At 48.6% G+C, this 20,361-nt stretch overlaps 1 protein-coding gene across 1 annotated transcript in view; it reads right to left on the bottom strand.

The window, feature by feature from the left end:
- The window catches only part of Stk24 (serine/threonine kinase 24), a 98,897-nt gene that overhangs the window by 34,239 nt on the left and 44,297 nt on the right, over positions 1-20,361 (bottom strand). Inside the window, exon 2 of the mRNA XM_052190619.1 lies at positions 16,937-17,167. Coding sequence (XP_052046579.1) covers positions 16,937-17,167 — 231 coding nt within the window. The remainder of the gene's footprint in view (positions 1-16,936; positions 17,168-20,361) is intronic.

The following is a 20,361-nucleotide window of genomic DNA, read 5'->3' as shown; positions in this document are numbered from 1 at the left end:
ACGAGTGGGATCTGCATGCATACACATAGATAGAGGCCAAAGATCAACAATCCTCTGTCCTCCTCAATAGATTACATTTTTTATTAGATTTTTTAAAAAAACTTATTATTTGTCCATTCACTTTGTGTATAAGCACAAATACACGTGCATGCATGTGTGTCTGCACCAGACTGTGTGCCGGTCAGAGGACAGTATGTAAGAGCTCAAGCCAGCGCGCTTGCTGCTGACTGGCTGGCCTCCATCTTATTTCTGAGACAGGGTCTCTCACTGAACCTGGAGCTCAAGTTACTAGACTGACTGGCCAGCTCTGAGATCCTCCTGTCTCTGTGACCCTCCATGACCACCCCACCTCACCCCAGTACCACCATTACAGGTGCACAATGCTGCACACCCAGCTTCCCAAGTGGAGGTTAGAGGTCTGAACTCTCCTACCAAAACAGTTTACCCACCAAGCCATCTCCCAAGCCCCATATATTAGATATTCTCTCAAGCAACAATCTAAGAGGGGAGGGGCTAAAGGAAAGAAAGGATGAACTGGGGTATATTCAAATAATCAAGCCCTGTCTAACTCGTTAGAGTCAGTACTGGCTGCTAGGTGTGCCCTAGGGACAGTCTGACCTGCAGCCTCAGGACATAGTGTCAAACGTTAAGGCAGGATCTGTCTTGTGATCTGCTGAATTACAAGTCATAAGACAAGCTTTCAACATTGAGGGCTGGACTGTTAGGGAGAGGTCACTGTCTGGGAAACAGTAGCATGCTACAAGCTAGAATGGGGACTCTGGAGAAACCACATAAAGTCCAGAAAGCCTCCAGGACGCCTACCAGTGGAGACTTGAAAATGAGCAGCCAGTGCTCCCTGGGAGACATGAGTGCTCCCTCTGCCCCCCACCCCCCCACCCCACCCCCCGCCCCAGCACATCTGCAAGAGGACAGAGGGCGGTCATTACTTGTCATGTTCTGTTACTACAACCAGAGGCTTCAACGCTGACGGACAAGCTGTGAGAGGTTTTGTGGTGTCTGTGCCTAGTTTCCCTTCCATCACCATGAGGAAAAATCTACTGCCAGTTTTCCTTGGAAACAGCCTCAAAGAGGGACCCCATATCCTTGACCTGGTCACCCGCATAAAGCTTTTATTCTTATTTTCCTGGACATGTGGTAATTGCACACAGTTGTGGAACATGGTGTGACATTTCAACAAACATCTAGGGCAGAATGGAGGCACTGGGGTAACTGCTCTTTCTCTCACCCGGTGTGATGGGTTTTGTGGTATAACACTATCACTCCCTCATCCTGGGGAAAGAGTCAAAATTCTCTCTGCTATCAATTTAGAACAATACAGTTAACTGTCCTCACCCCCACCCCCACCCCCAGCCCCGGCCCCATCCTCATACTCTAGACCACTGGGAATCCTCCTCTATCCGCCCCTCAGCTCCCCACACCTTTCCCAAGCTCTGGCAGTCACTACTCTACCTAAGATCAGTGTTTCCATGGGGACTGGTGCGCTTGCCCAAGTGCTTCCTGCCTCTCGGGAATTTATATCAAAGACTGTTACATCTGGACTAGTGCTGAATTCCTGTGAAGATGTTTCTGAGGTTTCTCTAACCTGGGTGGGTCGCTTTACTTTGCCCTCCAGGTTAGCTGTGAAGTTAGGGCTGGCTCTCAGGTGGGTTCCCCGCATTTGAAGCCTCCACCCCTGCGTGTTCTGAGTTAAAGTAATTAACCTGTTCTCATTGACGCTTGGACTTAATACCAGCTCATCAGTAAGGGCTCAGTGCACCTCCATGCCAGCACCGGCAAACCTGAGACACCAAACCTGGGGGTCCTTGTTTTTTAAAAAAAAAAAGACTTCACTGTTCCGAGGCACACCAAACACAAATCTCCCTGAGCGAGGCCTATTAAGAGAAGCTGAAGGACCTGAGGCCAAGGGAAAGAGAGGTTTAACCACAGCAGGCCTGACAGGAAAGTACCAGGAAGGACAGGCAGGGGAGGTCCTAAGGAAGGGCTATACAGACGCAACAAGCCCTGACAGAGACAGACAGTCACAGAGCCAGACCTAAGGGCAAGGGTCAAAGGTCACCCTGGAAGGGCTGCATCACAGGGTCCCCTAACTTCATGGCTCACCAGCAGGGAAAGTAAAGTGTCCCCCCTTCCCCGCCCAAGGCAGGAGAAAGCTCAGATCCACCTTCACACAAATTTGACACAAGTCCTAACAGAAAAGCTTTATGGTGACAGTGATACTCAGAAGCCATTCCTAAGATTTCAGTCCTGAGATTTGTCACGTGTGCTAAACAAGTAGCGGAATGCACACAAACTCCTCTCACCAGGGCCACCTCACTGGAAACATGACATTTTTCCTCTAATCTCATGTTCCTTTATCTTGTCAAATTTTAAACCATTTCTTCCAGAGGTGGCAGCAGGTGCCTGTTACTCTGGCATTCGAAGGCAGGGGGTCTGAAGTTCAAGACCCCCTCAAAAGATAGACAAAACACATTTAAGGAACCGCTTCAAGCCGGCCACAAAGCTCCAACAGCAATCAATCCAGCGATCCACAAGGAGTTGGTTCAGGACCCCTGCAGGTTTGATCTCAAGCTCCCTGGATTATATGACACACTATTTGTACATAACAGATACAGTCTTGCATGCGCCCTGAAACCATAACTAGACTATGTGACACGTGCAGTGATATAAATACTACACTCCTGTGTTGTTAAAGGAGTCTGTTTTTAAAATATGTATGTGCCCAGTACAGTTTCCAAGGGTTGTATTTGTGTTACTATCCAAGACTGAAAAGATAGATCCATGGATGTGGAACACACAGACAGGAGAGGACCACCTGTCAGTGCTAAGCTAACTTCTCTACACTGGGACTCCTACCCCAATGCTAAGCTAACCTCTCCACACTGGGGCGCTTAGCCCAGTTCTTTTCTTTTCTTTCTTTTTTTTTTTTTTTTTTTTTTTTGAGACAGGGTTTCTCCGAAAAGCCCTGGCTGTCCTGGAATTCACTCTGTAGATCAGGCTGGCCTCGAACTCAGAAATCCACCTGCTTCTGCCTCCCAAGTACTGAGATTAAAGGCGTGCACCACCACTGCCCGGCTTCCTAGCCCAGTTCTAAGCTAAGCTCCCCACACTGGGACTCCTACCCTAGCACTAAGCTAACCTCCCCACACTGGGACTCCTAGCCCAGTTTCTTCACCTGCAGAAGCTCCGGGACTAGAGAGATCACTTTAAGAGGGAATCTACAATCTGGACTTTGACAGAAAGATGACATCTACAGGGGAGGGGGTATCCAGATTTAAATCCTCTCGGGAAATGCTACATATAAAGCCTTGCCAAGAGCCTGACAAACCATTGAGAGCATAGCATCAAACCTGCTAACCCAAACATGCCCAGACTTTACTCAAGCAGCACCTATTGCGTCTCCTAGGAAGCCCTGTAAGAGGTTCCAGCCAGCACATCCATTCCAGACCAGAGCCAGCTGCCTCCTGTGGACAAATGCCAGGCACATAGCACAACAGTGTCACATAAGCCATGAGCTGTACCACTCCAGAAACCCCACACAACCGGACACTGCAGATTTAAACAACGACCCAGAGTTGTGATCTTCTTGCTAGTCTCTGGACTCCTGGGATTACCAATCAGCACCATCACACGAAGCTCACACACCTAGACTTTAAAGTTCATGCCCCAGTGTCCCCCAGGGGCCACCCTTTCCTCACCTCACACACGGACTAGCTAACAGTCCTCCTAAAGCCAACCTGGTTGTGCACACTGTTGCTTCAACTCTGAAATGAAGACAGAGAAGGAAAGGAAACCACAACAGAGGGCTCCGACGATATTTATATCCCATTACTCACACCTCCTGTGCTTTCAAACTCAAATCTCTAATTAACCAAAGTGACTAGAAAGAGTTCCATTTTCAGGAATTGAGATGCAGCTGGCTGACGGCTCACTGTGGGACAAGAGAGAATGCACTGCAACCACACAGAACTCTTAGTGCCTAAACGCCGCCATGGTGAGACCTGAAACTAGCCATGTTCCCTCTCCTCTTCAACAGCAGAGATGTCCAAAAGAAACAGGGAGGAAGCCAGAGGCTACACCCACCTCCTCCTCCAAAGGCTCAGGGAACAAACCTTTCAAATGAGAAATGACAGTTCAGAATAGAAAAACACACTATCTGGAAAACGAAGTATGCTTTCAAAGCATTGGCAGCTTGCACTGACACCCACGTGCCCCGGACACTCACGACGTTCAATTTCTAGGAGAAATGTTCCTAGAGTCTCCCTTGGTCTCCACTCAACTCCTTTCGGTTTCCAACACCATCAAGGGTCTTTTCTGTAAGCCACTAATTCTCCAGAAACCTCAGAAATGGATCCAGGAAACTGGCCCTGACCTCTCCCCCTCCTGCTCCAGATGTGACCTTCTGCTGGTTGCACCAAGCACAACTGACTGGCCTTTGCCCCCGACAATCCTCCCAGCCACCAATCTTCGCTTCACTATACCTAAGTGGCTCTGGAAGCAAGGCATTTCCTCTGCATGGTAGCCACAGCAGTGGGCAAGCTCAGAAAACAGGAACCCATGAGTCATGACTATTGGTCCTACAGGTATCTGAGGACCAGGTCACAGAGGCCCTACAGCCTGTGAGAATCCAAACACATGGAAATCACACACATTTGTAACTACCAGCTTTCTTCACACATAAAAATTCTCCAGGCAGTTTTTAAAAAGCAAATACCTGGAAGTACCTGAAGGGTAGGCCGCATCTTGAATACACTAGAAACATCTGCCTTGTGCTTTCAATAACGTAGGAACAAACCCCAGCTAATCCACGCCAGGAGCTTCAACCATAAGCCAAACAGGTCAGTCAAGAGACCCTCCTCAGCGTCCAACTCATACAGCATTTCCAAAGTCAAAGTCAAACACTGATACCACTGTGTACATTTGCAGCAAGCCCAGTGTCAGGTTAGAGGACCAGCAATTGTCTGCTCCAAGGAGATAGCAGAAAGGGACTCAAACTGTGTCCCTCTTGTCACCATCCATGCCAGTGAACCAGTTTCTATTTCCTAACTATAAAATAAGAGACACAGACTTGGCTGTAACGAATCTGTTATAATATTATGCCAAGTAATAGAAAGCTTGTTACAATATTAAATCCTTCTAATAACCTGGCATTCATAACTGACGGTTCAGTACGTTCCATCTGTCACTACAGCAGTTCACAAGGCACAGGAAGGAAGGGCAGGATCTGCAGAGGGCTATGGGCATTTCTAGAAAGCAAGCCTAACTTGTAAGCTTGCTAGGAACATGCAAGAGCCAGGAGCATGCAGGGAACAAGCAGGAGACAGGAGCATGCTGGGTACATGCAGGAACCAGGAGCATGCTGGGTACATGCAGGAGACAGGAGCATGCTGGGTACATGCAGGAACCAGGAGCATGCTGGGAACATGCAGGAATCAGGAGAATGCTGGGTACACGCAGGAGCCAGGAGCATGCTGGGAACATGCAGGAACCAGGAGCATGCTGGGTACACGCAGGAGCCAGGAACATGCTGGGTACATGCAGGAACCAGGAACATGCTGGGTACATGCAAGAACCAGGAACATGCTGGGTACACGCAGGAGCCAGGAACATGCTGGGTACATGCAAGAACCAGGAACATGCTGGGTACATGGAGGAGCCAGGAGCATGCTGGGAACATGCAGGAACCAGGAGCATGCTTGGTACATGCAGGAGCCAGGAGCATGCTGGGTACATGCAGGAACCAGGAACATGCTGGGTACATGCAGGAGCCAGAAACATGCTGGGTACATGCAGGAACCAGGAGCATGATGGGTACACACAGGAGCCAGGAACATGCTGGGTACATGCAGGAACCAGGAGCATGCTGGGTACATGCAGGAGCCAGGAGCATGCTTGGTACATGCAGGAGCCAGAAACATGCTGGGTACACGCAGGAGCTAGGAGCATCCTGGGTACATGTAGGAACCAGGAGCATGGTGGGAACATGCAGGAGCCAGGAGCATGCTGGGTACATGCAGGAACCAGGAGCATGCTGGGAACATGCAGGAACCAGGAGCACACTGGGAACATGCAGGAGCCAGGAGCATGCTGGGTACATGCAGGAGCATGCTGGGAACATGCAGGAACCAGGAGCATCCTAATTTTCCCACACCAATCAGGAGCCTCACAAGGGCTGTGTCCAAGTGTGGCTGCCAGCTTAAGAAGCAACCCCTAAGACAGGCACAGAATGCTGGATGCAGAGATCAAGACAGACAGATCCTAACTAAGGCCACCCTGTGCCACAGAGTGACGTCCCAGGCCAACCTGGCCTATGTATAAAGCACTCGGTTAGTTAATGTTGTATAAGCGGATAAATGACAGATAATTCCAAGGGTTAAAATGAAAGTTCTAAAACAAGATGTTTCCCCGTCTCAAAATGAACACAGACTATGACAGTAACTACCCAGTGACCTACCGACTACCCCTCAGTAAGTCTCCTCAGCCCCTACCTCACCCCACCCCAATGGCTCCAACTGCAGCCACAGACCCAGCACCCACTCTGCACTGGGGACTCTGCCTGCAGAACATCCCACAGGAAACGCCCACCTGCTCTCCTCCGTTCACTGCGAACGGAAGCCACTCTCCACACACTGTCCAAGAGGGGGCGGAGGTGAGACATGCTCTCTCGGGGCCCACATGGTCTTTGATCGGTCAACATCAAAGTTTCTCCCTACATTTCTGAGGACACAGTTACAATTACTCTTCTCTCAGCTGTGTAATCAGGAATCCCTTATAATTATATACAAACCCATCTTCTTCCAACACAAGCTCTCGAGAGATCACTAAACCGCTCACAGATGTGTCCTTGGCTAAGATGGCAATCACATCTCTGCCAACAGAAACCAGGGCAGCCTGTCCATGACTGCTACCCATTTCCCAGTCAGCAGTGAAGTGTACTTCTGGGAAGTGTGGGTGTCTGGTCCACCATGCCTTTCTGCGGCAAGATTGGTACTGAATGCAGGTTCGGGTGGGGGTAACTACCACAGTGGCCACCAGCAAGCTTCTCCCCTAAGCACAAAGGTTCAGGTGGCTACAAGGTCAGGGTGGCTCGAAGACGGCTCAGCACACAGAGAAACAAGGACATAAGAGTCACCAGTCACCCTCACCCAGCAAGAGCTTCTTTCTGGTCGGTTCTAAGCCTAATGAGGAAGGCTGTCTGTTTCTGGGATGGCCAGGCCTTGCCTGAGCAGGAACTTACAGAACCAACTTTAGGTTCTCTGTCTTAAGGCATGTGTAAGATAGACAGAGGCGGGTTTAGAAGGCGTGAGGAAGGTGAGGATCTGCCAGGGACCCCAGTCACATGCCCACGTCACATGGGCTACCACCCCCCTGAGGAGAGGAAGCCATAGATAGAACGAACCAAAGATCGTCCTTCCAGAGAGGAGTTCTTGCCACACACTGGCCCTGTCCACATTACCTACAATGGAGGAAATCATTGGGCCTTTGTGTTGAGGTGCATATGGCCCATTTCCTCAAGAACAAACCTGTCAGCTCTGAATGAGAACTTAGGTCCCAGAAAGAAAAGTATTCCAGAATACCAGGACTGAGGGAAAGGAGAGAAAGGCAAAGTGTCTTCATGTCCTGCTTCAGCGCGGGAAGCAGGTGTAGCCACAGAAGGCTGGTAACTTACTTTTAAAGAACTTGACTACTGAATATTTCAACATAAACCACCTCACTGCACTGAGTGAAAATATGCTCCACAATGGCGCCTGCATCCATGTGCGGCCAGATATCAGCTTAGCTGGAAGCAGGAAGAAAGCCTGTGTAGACGCATCATGTAGGTAACCCACTTCTGGGACCCACGTCTATCATGAACCTTGCACTAACCTATCTCCACTTCCGGGACCCATAATCTATCATCAACCTTGCACTGACCTATCTCCACTTCTGGGACCCATAATATATTATGAACCTTGCACTGACCAAACTCCACTTCCAGGGACCCATATCTATCATCAACCTTGCACTGACCCATCTCCACTTCTGGGACCCATAATGTATTATCAACCTTGCACTGATCAAACTCCACTTCCGGGACCCATGTCTATCATCAATCTTGCACTGACCTATCTCCACTTCTGGGACCCATAATGTATTATCAACCTTGCACTGATCAAACTCCACTTCCGGGACCCATATCTATCATCAACCTTGCACTGACCCATCTCCACTTCTGGGACCCATAATGTATTATCAACCTTGCACTGATCAAACTCCACTTCCGGGACCCATGTCTATCATCAACCTTGCACTGACCCATCTCCACTACTGGGACCCATAATGTATTATCAACCTTGCACTGATCAAACTCCACTTCCGGGACCCATGTCTATCATCAACCTTGTACTGACCTATCTCCACTGGTTTATGACAAAAGTCACCAGGTCCAATTGAAGCACAAAATCAGAATGCCAATCTCATAACAACTAAATAAGTGAATTTCAGTGCAGTGAGCTCAGTGCCTGCTCCCAGGTAACAGCCCCAATAGCTGAAGACTGCATGCTGCCACTCCACGTCAAGATGTCAGAACGCTCCAGTGAGCTAGACAAGGGGTGAAACTTCCCTTCTGTACCTTTACACACACCTCAGTATTGTTTCTTCCTTTGGACAAATATCTTGAGGTGTGTGACTCCTGCCGCCACAACAAAGTGAATACTGGATATAGAAGCACGCAGCACTTGGGAAGCAGAAGCAGCAGGGACCAGGACTTCAAGACTAGCCTGACATAAGGCCTTGTCTCAAAATACAAACCACACACACACACACACACACACACACACACACGAAAGAAAGGGGGGGAAAACGTTTAATTCAAATATTCTTGTACTCCGAGGAGGGAAACAGAATCACCTGCAGGTAAATTTTACTTCTCTGAAGATTCAACTCTCCAACATGCCAATACAATGGGGACCTGCAAGTTTTCAAAAGGCAGAAAAGTGTACTTGTTTTGTTACAGCTCTAAAGATGACCAGGAGGAAAGTCTGTCCATATCAGTCCAGAGCCAGCAGGTCTCAATCATCAGGGAAAAAAACAACAAAACACCACGTTACCAGGGGCCTGCCCCAGGGAGCAAGGGTGAAAGCCACCATGTAAGATGTCAGCACATCCCCAGGAAGCAGCTGGACTTAACAGCAAGGTACGCCCAAGAACTATCCATGTGTGAGGAGTAAGGGAGCGTCAACAAGAAAGAGTGGGGGACCAGGGGACAACGAGAGAAGAGAGCCAGGGCACTGGATAGAAAATCAAAGGGTGGTGGGGCGTGGGGGGATGGGACAGGACCAGGTGAGCACTACCCTGAGGAACTCGTTTGCCCAATGACAGTGACAGCTGGCATCTGTAGACGCCTCTCACCGCAGCTGAGGAATGGTGAGTTTAAGAGCAACCTAGGTAGACACACACACACACACAGACTAAGCAACCTAGGTAGAGAGACACACACAGACTAAGCAACCTAGGTAGACAGACACACACAGACTAAGCAACCTAGGTAGAGAGGCAGACACACACAGACTATTTTGCAGCCACTAGGACGCAAAATGACAAAACACAACAGATAAGCAGAAGAACCACAACTCACTGTCCTAAGCAGCTACTTGCAAAACCGTCACTATAGTTTCCTGAAACAAAAGTCACACTCTAGACACACCTTTAATCCCAAGCACTCAGGGCGCAAAGACAGGCTGATCTGGACTTCAAGGCTAGCCTGGTCTACCTAAAGATTTCCAGGCCAGCCAGAGCCACAGTGAAAGGCTACCTCAAAAGAAAAGAAAACAACAGCCATCTCCTCAGAAAGGCTAAGCACAGTTCCACATGACATGACCAACACATTCAGCAATGAAGAGTTAAACACACCTGCTACAATCAGACGCCCAACTCTGAAGTTGCTATACTAAGCGAAGCCTGACACAGAAAGCTTACGTACAGTTTCTGATCCAGAGTCTGCCGGAGACTCAGGTCTACAATGAGGAGCAGTAGACTTCTTTCTAGGATGAAAACAACGTTCTGTGCCTGGGACTCTGAAACTCTGAGCATGCACCAGAAACCACTAGATTGTACATTTTAAATCACTAAAATTGTTTCACAAATAAATTATAGGTCAACAAAGCTAAGAAACAAAGAGAGGAAAGAAGAAAGGGAGGGAGGGAGGGAAAGAGAGAGGGAGGGAAAGAGGGAGAAAGGGAGGGAAGACAGACGGATGGACTTAAATGAAGGTGTTCTGCTGGCAGAGGCACACAAAGCATTTAGGCTCTTCTGAATATCACCTGGTAGCTCTTGACTTTAATGGTCTCCTGTGTCACAGTGTGACATTCAGAGTGCTACATGGAAATACCAAACCACTGAACAATACACACTCAGAAGCCCGTGCCATTAGGGAAACTACTACACAGAACCGTTCCACTCCCACTAAAAGGACTAACAAGAAAAACACCAAGTGTTGATGGGAACATAAGGGGAAGCAGCCACTCTGGACAAACACCAGGACACGAGTCATGTGACTTCATAATCCTACTTAAGGTTATTTATCATCTGAGGGAAAAGAAAAACTTAGGTTTATACAAAAACTGTGTGAATGTTTATGGCAGCATGGACTCACAAACATCAAACACTGGAAGCAACCCAAGTAGCCTTCAAAATACCAATATGGCAGATCTATACAACAGTGCACTGTGTCGATATAAAGAAACAATGGATGACCTGGATGTGACTAAAGCCCTTGTACATTACATTAGCTGAGAGCCACTAAACAAGGGGCTGCACAATTTGAGACTGAGTCTTCGAGGACATTCTGAAATACCAGAAGGTGGAGACGGACAGGTGAATGAAGTCAAGGAGTTTGGTGACAGTTGGCTGACCAATTCAGTTCTCTGGAACGCTGGTGCTCGTCAGCAGTCCATTACATGGGTGCTTGTAGGAATCTGCACATAGTTAAAGCACACAGAACTGTACGCAGGTTTACTGTGTAAATACTGAGACAAATTATGCTACAGGAAAAAATAAACCAACACAACACAAGACAATCTTCTGTCTATTAAAGACACATAGACAGAAGATCTACAGAATATAGGTGGATGATGATGACCAAAAAAATAGTACTCTTTAAAAAAAAAAACAAAAAAGCTAACAACAACAACAAAAAGATTTCAGCACTTTCCCTGTTTTTTATTCAGTAGTATTCCTCTAATGGCCAGAGTTTGAGGACTGTTAGGCTCAGTAACCATTGCAGACGCTGATCTTCCCATAGGGCAGCCATCAGTGAGAGGAACCCCTTCTGGTTTGGTGCACACTGCTACAGCAAGTAGAGTCACAGCTCAAGGCCACGGGCAACACTCACAAAGCAACTCTACTGGGACTGCTTCCCTTCCTCAGCCCTCCAGAGCCACCCTCTACCAGCTGAACCCTCTTTCCAACAGTGCATCACCTGCAACGGATGTCTGGCCCCACAGGCATCATGGCCTACCACAGAAAGGTTTCATGTGGGTCCAGTATCTGCAGGATGGACCCATCTTGCTTTCCCAAGGTCCACAGTTGATCTGGTCACAGAAACCCTGTGGGCATAACCATCGAGTCTGAGATTCTGCCTAAATATGCCAAACTAGTCCCAAACATCAGCCCCAGGAAAATACCATTTCTCACACAAATTTCTCGCACATTTCTGAGACAAATCTGTATTCCTGTCAGGGGGCAGATTTCTCAACAGAAGGACTTCTGGCACGTGGGTGGTCCTGTGCATTTGGGGTGTATAAGACATCCCAGACCTCCACTCACTAGAAGCCAGCCAGCAGCCCTGACAACCAGACCCATTCACAGACACCTGACCTTCAGTGTGGGGAACAACGCATGGAGAGTACCACGAAGCTGTGCTCAAAGGTAGTTCAGTGGTTCACAGAACATCCTCGCACTGGGCTGGGCTGGTCCACGTGGGACAGCTGTGACTTTCTCTGGCCCTTCAAGTTTGGTGTAGTGATGCTGGGTCCCAATGACCATCAAATTGCCTTTCACACATGGATATTAAAGCACTACCTTATTTCTTCCTTACTGACAGAAACATGGTGGGATTCTGTCTCTGGGAATAAGGAGGAGAGTAAGGGACAATCCACTTGGACGAGGCTTTTTAAGGCTGCGCAGACCCGACACTTGAGATCAGGATTAGCACTGGCTTTCTGAAAGACACCTGGAAGAAAGGTGTGCGTGAAGGAGAACAACAGTCAGGCTTCAACAGGATCCGCACCTTCATGCAACAAGACAAGTTCTTCCCGACATAAATGTGCCTCAGATTTTAACACGGTGCAGACAAGGCGGAGAACCACGGGCTGCACACTAGAGGTGCTCCCCCGAGACTGCCTTCGTCAGGGTTTTCACTGCTGTGATAAACCACCATTAAAAGGCAACGTTGAAGAGGAAAAGAGGTTATTTCAACTTGCAGCGCATCATCCAGGGAAGTCAGGGCAGGAACTCAGGGCAGGTCCTGAGGCAAAGGCTACTTTCTGCCTTGTTCCTCGTGGCTTACTCGGCCTGCTCAAAGCAGCCAGGTCCACCAGCCCATGGCACTGCCTACCATGAGCTGAGCCCTCCCACATCAATCAAGAAAATGCCCCTCTGCTTACAGGCCAATCCAGTAGGGGCGTTTTCTGAACCGAGGTTTCCTCTCCCAGAATAATGGCTCCAGCTGTGTAAAGCTGACTCAGAACTAGCCAGCACAGAGGTCCCTACAGGAGCTGAGGGCTTCCTGCTGTGGTAAGAGTGTCTATAGCCATCTAAGTGGCCACTTACTCTTCTGAGGAGCACAGTCCAGGCCAGGAACAGACTCTGGCCACCCACAGAAGCAGCTCCCTGTCTCTCCGTTCATCTGAGGTCACTGCCAGGGCCCTCTTAGGTGGGTGGGGAAAGATAAGCTGGAAAGCCCGAAGATTCTCAGAGTGAGGTGTGGAATGCACCCACAGCCCCTTCCTGAAACTCAGCAGGGACCTTTTCCACATTGACTTCTGGTGAATATGTGGGTAAAATGCCCTACCAAATTTTAGCAACTGATTTAAAAAAATAAAATTAAAACCTCATTGGTAAACCTAGGATCTGAACCCACAAAGACAATGGGGCAAAAGACCTTAATAATGACACTATGACAAGAAAGTTCAGTGAGTAAGGATTTGAAAAACACATCTTTTCCTTTTTTCTTTCTCCCACCCCACCCCACTCCCACCCCCAAGACAGTGTTTCTCTGTGTAGCCCTGGCTGTCCTGGAACTCAAAAATCATCAGGACCTCACACCTGATCTGCTTTAGAATTGGGATGATGCGAGAGATCAAAGACCAGTGAGAACAGGACAAACCCATTTTAGCACACTAACATGAACTTTTAGACGTGAAGTTTTAGTTATTTGACTGAGATAATATCTATAACAGAGGAAAAGACCCTGGCTGTGACCACTGAACCTGAATACAGAGGTCTAGTAGGCTGGCATCTCCCCCAAATACAGCATCCAGACACCACTACAGAGAGGCTGCACAGCGTGGGGACAGGATACCTGACTTCTCCACAGCCTCACTAATGCCACAGGATTCCCTGGTCCTGCCACCACTCGCCCAATTCTATTTGACCTTGTAGACAATATTACTGCAGTAGAAAGCTTGGCACTAGGTCTGTGGTAGGAGGAGGAGGCTTCTGGTTGATCTCCTAGCTGGTTTAATTCCTCTCAAATTAAACACTTAACCAACAGTGAATTTAGTTAATGGTATGGCCTCATTCTCCAGACTTTCCGTATCAGCCCAAGTGGAGAGTCCGGATGCGGTAAACTGCCTTTTCCTACGGGACCACTGTAGTTTTCACTTCTGCTGCGATAAAACACCCTGACAAGAGAAACCTTAAGGGAAAATGAGTTTATGTGGCTCACAATTCCAGGTTACATCCCGTCTTGCAGGGCAGTCAGGGAGGGCAAGATAGGAAGCAAATGGTCACATCCAGTCAAGAACAAAGACAATGGAATATACTTACTCCCGCTTATGCCTCTCTACACTTACATAGCCCAGGATCCCATCTAAGGAATGGTATTGCCCACAGCAGGGTGGGCCTTTCATGTCAATTAATCTAATTAAGATATCTTCCTGAGGAAATGCCCACAGGCCAACCTGACCTTCAGGATTCTCAGTGAGACTGTCCCTAGCAGAGTCTAGACTGTGTTGTGTTGAAGATTAAAACTGGCCTCCACAATTACCATAATCTTTAACCTTGGAAGAAAATATAATCTACAAAGAAGTTCTATGATTTGATTGTGGCTTGACTAGCATGTGAGAGGCCCTGGGCTCAATCCCCAGGAAAAGGAAAAGAAAGGAGATTAATTCCCCGTGAGCAAAAATTTCACTTTTTCCTGACCTTAACTCCAAAACTTCCTAACCTCAGGTGTATATTGCCTAAAAATATAAGTTGACTAGATCAGTATAAAGAATGGCAAAGACCATCCAGTTACAAATTGCCAAAAAGTAAGTTCCTGGCACACCACCAGCAACGTACAAGAAGGCCTCAGGGCTAACACCATCAGAGTTTCTTCTCACGACCTTGGTATTCCCCATGGAAATACCTGCTTTGCTCCAGGACAAGCTCGATGCCCCTCCCAGCACTCGCTCTGTCTGGCGGGGCCTGTGTCCGTCTTCCACTGGCCTCTGACTCACTCAACACTTTCACTGCAAACTGCAGTCACTGTAATCCAGCAGGCAGAAGAGGGAAGAAACCTACAGAGGAAGGAACTGAGCAACCTAAGCAAGTGCGTTCACAGACTCCGCTTGCATTTCATCTTTGCAGCCCTGAAGTATGTATCATGATTTTTTCCATTTTACAAATAAGAAAGCAGGGATTTTTTTTTTTAAGTATCACTAGCATCCACACAGCAAAATGTCTCAAGCCCAGTGACATCTAACCCTAGAAGTCACTCTCTTCACTTCAGAAAGTATTGACAACACAGCATGAAGGTCTGTGGGTCACGGATCTCCAGAGAAACCAGGAATGCCAAGCACAGGATTGTCTTTCCAATGGGAAAGATGAAAAACCTATCCTTCCGTCCAGAAAACCGAGAACTGGAATGGCTAGCAACGGCCTGGGATCTGTGTTATCTGTCGGGCCCAGCCACATGAGCGCCACAAGCAGGACCAAAGAGGCTAATAATCTAAATACCCTAGTAGCCAGAGGCACCCCTAAGCTTCTACCACCAGAAGCAGGGGTGGCTAAGAGCCCAGATGACCTCTCCATTATCTGTACGACCAAGACCAGGACAGTCCTAGGCCCTTAGGCTAGTACAAGGAGCATATTTCTAGAACACATCTTCTTAGAAGAAGTTACACTACTCTGAGTTGGGTTGTGTTGTAATTACACTTCCTTGGGCAATGGGGAGATTTTTATTACTCCAGTAAACTTTTTTCCAAATTGTACTGGGCTTAAATACACTGGGAGTAAGCCACCAGTTACAGACTCCCCCGCAAGCCCAGCAAGTCTGATCTGATTTGGGCTTTTATTCTTATCTCTATATGGGGTTTGTATCCCTGTGTGACACTGTGGGGACCCTCTCAAGCTGCCTACATGTGACAATTCCATACTGCCATCCTTCCTCACCGTATCAACAAAGCAGTATTACCTCTTATATTTCATTTCCTAATAACCACTTTTGATGTACCAATGGTTCTCAAAAACTCCAACCTTACACTGGCAACCATTGCATTTCCAGAAGAACCAAACCCTACACCCCTCCTTTCGCTACGGCACAAACGAGTCCAGCAGATAAAGTCAGGAAAGGCCCAGGCCCTGAGTCGATGCTGTATTCGTTCCTCAGCGAAAGCCCGCTTCTACACTATTCTTTTAGCTTCCACAAAAATCATTTCAAGGTTTTATCTTACCAGTTCCTGTGTTCTAAATCTCTACTTTTATGAACTCAGCGAGAACGACCCTGTGAATATCTACCATGACAGACAGCTTCCAAGCAGGGCCAGGACACTTTACTATAGTGGGTTCCCAAGCTTCCTGATGCTGTGACCCTTTGGCACAGTTCTTCATGTTGTAGTGACCCCCAGCCATGAAAGTATCTGTATTGCTACTTCATGACTGTAATCTTGCTACTTTTTTTTTTTTTTTTTGAGACAGGGTTTCTCTGTGTAGTCCTGGCTGTCCTGAAACTCACTCTGTAGACCAGACTGGCCTTGAACTCAGAAATCCACCTGCTTCTGCCTCCCAAGTGCTGGGATTACAGACGTGCGCCACTACCGCCCTGCTCTTGCTACGCTTATGAATCATAAATACCTGTGCTTTCCAATAGTCTTAGGGACCCCTGTGAAAGGGTAGGTCAACCACCAAAGTAACACAGCTTGTTACCATCAACAGGACAGGATAAGGTCAGGGAGCATTTGCAGTGTTCTGCCATGGCCGGTGGACTTTTTCTGAGCATCCCCAGTCCTGGCATTCTTACAAGCCAAAGGCAGACACATCAACTACCTCAGGTACCTCAGCAGCATACATAGAAATAGCACCAACCCAAACCACAGCTGGTAACTTAAGCCAAGACGAACAGTTTAGGATCCCAAGATGTCTGATTCACAGCTACCCTGTGAGCGATTCGTGGCTACGGTTATAAGTGAATGAACAGTCAACAACAGTCCAACCCAGACGGTTTCTTCCTTGAAAGAGAATGCAAACACCAACTGCTTTTACCCAAAATAGAATTCTGTGCATGACGTTTTCGGTGATAACAACGCCATCAAAGCCAGGTTCTTTTGGCCACAAAGGTCAGCGCATCTCTGCATGCTCTGAAAACCTGCTGTGCTGTCAGAGTCCTTCGCGTCCGTCCCTCGCCTGGCTCGGCCAAGCGAAGTGTAATGGAAGCAGCGTTATTTTTAAGCCTTACCTTGAGATAGGATCCATAGTACTTGGTGACGTAGGGACTGTCACACTGGCTCAGCACTGTGATCTCTTGTTGAATGTCCTCTATCTCGTCCTCGGCTTCTTCCAGATCAATGATTTTTATGGCGACCACTTTCTGAGTCCGATTGTCAATGCCTTTGAATACCTCGCCAAAAGAGCCCTTTCCAATTTTCTCTAGCTTGGTGAAAAGCTCTTCTGGGTCTGCTTTCAGGTTCTGTGGGACAGAGAGGAGGAGACATCAGGATTCCTGGAGCCACGGCTGGTTCACCCTACAGAGCCCTGGAAGAACTGGCCGCTTTCTATGACAAGGACGAGGCTGCTTCTTAGCAAGTGTGTAGGTTAAACAAACAGGGCATGTGAGGGACAAGAGCAAAGAAAGCAGAAAAACTGAAAGGCATAAAAGGTGCGAGTTTGTATAATGAAAGCAAAACTCAAATGTGTACTGGAATGCGTCAGTTTAGATATGTGGCTGTTTTTGAAACTTGCTCTTGGGTGGCAGTTAGCTCAGTGGTAGAAGGCCTGCCGAGCGTGTGTGTCTGAGTCCCTGGGTTTACAGACAGGGCAGGAAGAGGTACGAGGTTAGTTTACCTCAAGCGTAATTTCTTTACTCAAACCATCTCCAGCATGGCCCTACCTGCATTTTATTTGCTCAAATACAGGTTAACCAGATATCATGCAGCAGGGAGGGGAGGAGACCCCACAGCCTAATTGTAACGGATTGCTTCAATACGCAGTAACTACAGCCCCACTACTTGTCACTTATAGCTAGCCTCCTCAGTGGAACAACAGCCAGACCCCAGGGAACAGTCAATCGTGACTGTTGTGTTGCCCACAAATGCTGTTATCTATCTTGCAACAATTTTTAGAGTACTTGATGCTGAACAGTGAACTATACACAATACCCACGCCCAAGGAAGGTCAGGACAGCCCTGCCCCACGGTTCAGCAGCGACAGTCACTGTCAGTGTTGGAAAGTCTGAGGGGCTCTGTGTCCCAACAGGGGGCAGAACAAGCGCCTGCCAAGAACAAAATGCCCACCATACCCCAAAACCTGCAACCCTAAGAACATGAGGAGACCAATAGCCAGTCTTGAGAAGACACTTTCCCACAGACCACAGAAAGAAGAGGATGACCAGCGAGGATGACCGGCTGGTCCTTGAAAGTCTATTATTGGGGTCTGCAGAGACAGCTCAGAGGTTAAGGACACCGGCTGCTCCTCTAGACGACCTGGGATCAATTCCCAGGCTCCGGCCTGGCAGCTCACAACTGCCTGTAACTCCCGTCCCAGAGGATCCGGGGCACCAGGCATGGAAGTGGTACACACATACGTATATTCAGACAAAATAACAATACACATAAAATAAATTAATCCTTTAAAAAAAAGTACCCATGGAGCCAGTCCTCTAAAAATGTCATTTATTAATCCTTCATTCCTTCAAAGAAACTACATTACTGGCTCAGAGGCCAAGAAAGAGCAATGGGGGGAGCTGAGGAGGAGGCACTGAAAAAGGAAAGATGGCTATCTGTGAGCGGTGACAAGGTAGGTCACAGGCACAGGGCGCTGCCAACACCAGCAGCACAGTGGCAATGACCTCGTTGTCACTGGGTGCCAGCCACTCACATGCTCTCAGAGTTAAGTTCCAAGCACTTGACTTACGAGGATGTAACTTGAGAGCCTTGCTATGCTGGACTGTATGACAAGAACCAGGCACGAATGGTCACAGTGGTCCCTTCTCACAAGGAGGCAGAACCAGAACCCAGTCACAGACAACAGTCTCACAGACCCACTGTCCACATGCTAGACACGGTGCACACAATGGGATGTGTGCCTCGGTGTTACCACCAAAGAGCAGAGAGAGAAGGGCTGTTGCTTCACGCTCTGTGCCACACGCCACTTAAGAAACTGCAAAGACTGCCGTTCTGTCCGTGATCTCCTTGGCTCGCTGCTAAACAGACTCCCACCATCCAAGGAGAAAGCCCGGAGAAAGCTCGCCCACCTTCATTTGCACCTGAAGCCCAGCACTGTGCTGGGGTAACTGTCAACACATCCCTGACCAGGGCAATCGCTGTTTCCAGTCAGGGTACCAGCTTCAGTGTCTTTCAAACACTCCAAAGTTTTTGCAAGACCCTCCATTTTGCCAAGATGGTCTGAGAACAGCTCCTCAGAGCTTAGGGTCTTCCCCTGAAGTGGGGGCCATTCTGAAAGCTGGTGGGCTACCCTGAAATTTCTCTAGTTCTAGACTTGTGACGTTTACCAGGTAAACACTCTTCAAAACCAATTTTGGGGATATCCCCCAAGAGCGCCTGAGAATACGAGTCAGAGCAGCATCTCAGCCAACACAGCCTGGGCATCTGCTCATTCCACATTATACAAGCAGCCAGGGCTTAAGACCTCCTCCAGCAGAATCAAACCCAGACGGGGGCCACTGCTGTGCACCTCCGAAGCTCCAAGCTGCCTCTTACCTCCTTCCCTCCAGGATGAAGCGGAGTGGCCTTCCTTCTCTTCAAGGCTAATCCTAACCGAGGGCCTTTGGACTCCATCCTCCTCTCTCAGCACGGCTTCACCGCAGCCCTCTGGGCGGCCCTCCTTCCACCTGGCCCTGTCTACTGTCTCCTCCCCCAGGGTAGCATGCTCAGGTCCCTCCCCCTTCAGACAGACAAGGAGCACCCCCTCTGGCCTCAGCAGTCCTCTCACTTCACATGCTTCTCTGCTGAAGGCGCCTGACAATCCTCCCTCTGTGCCTGCCTACCTGCCTGCCCATCCACAGCCGTCTGCGGGGCAACTCTGGTCACCAGTGATGCAGTGTCCTGCCTCTGAGCCTCATCAGCCACACCCTCTATCCCTTGTAACTTTCCAGTCCCTCAGCCTCCACAGCCGGCCCTCAGCTCTTCTTCCAAAACCTCGTGTCAAAGGAATCTTCACACTCAATCCTGGAAACCACTCAGATCCCAGGCCAGGCCCTACAGGGGGGGGGGGGTATGTGTGGTGTGTGCGTGCGTGTGTGTGTGTGTGTGTGTGTGTGTGTGTGTGTGTGTGTGTGTACCCCACACTGCCAGTTCCCACCTGCTTCTCAAGTGTGACATCCAGAAAAGTCCCCTTTCTAGGTATAATCTCTTCCCACAGACAACTGTGTTGCTTACTCTACTGACCTGAGCTGCCCTCTCATGAACCTCCTCTTTCACATTCTGTTCTAGACTAAGCTGAAGAAGATTAGGGGCCACACCTCTCTCTCCTCTCTCTCCATAAGCCCAGATACCAAGAGTAAAAATGGAAGTCACCAGGTTTCGGAGACACCAACAAGATACCACACAGAAATAACCTCTCTCTGAGACAGCATCCCTTGACCACTCCTAGAGAGACTCCTGAGAACAGAGGGCAAAGCCAGCCTGGGGATAGCCAAGTGCTTCA

This window comes from Apodemus sylvaticus, chromosome 8 (assembly GCF_947179515.1).
Source record: "Apodemus sylvaticus chromosome 8, mApoSyl1.1, whole genome shotgun sequence".
Classification (NCBI taxonomy): domain Eukaryota; kingdom Metazoa; phylum Chordata; class Mammalia; order Rodentia; family Muridae; genus Apodemus; species Apodemus sylvaticus.
This window is presented reverse-complemented; position numbering and strand designations above follow the sequence as displayed.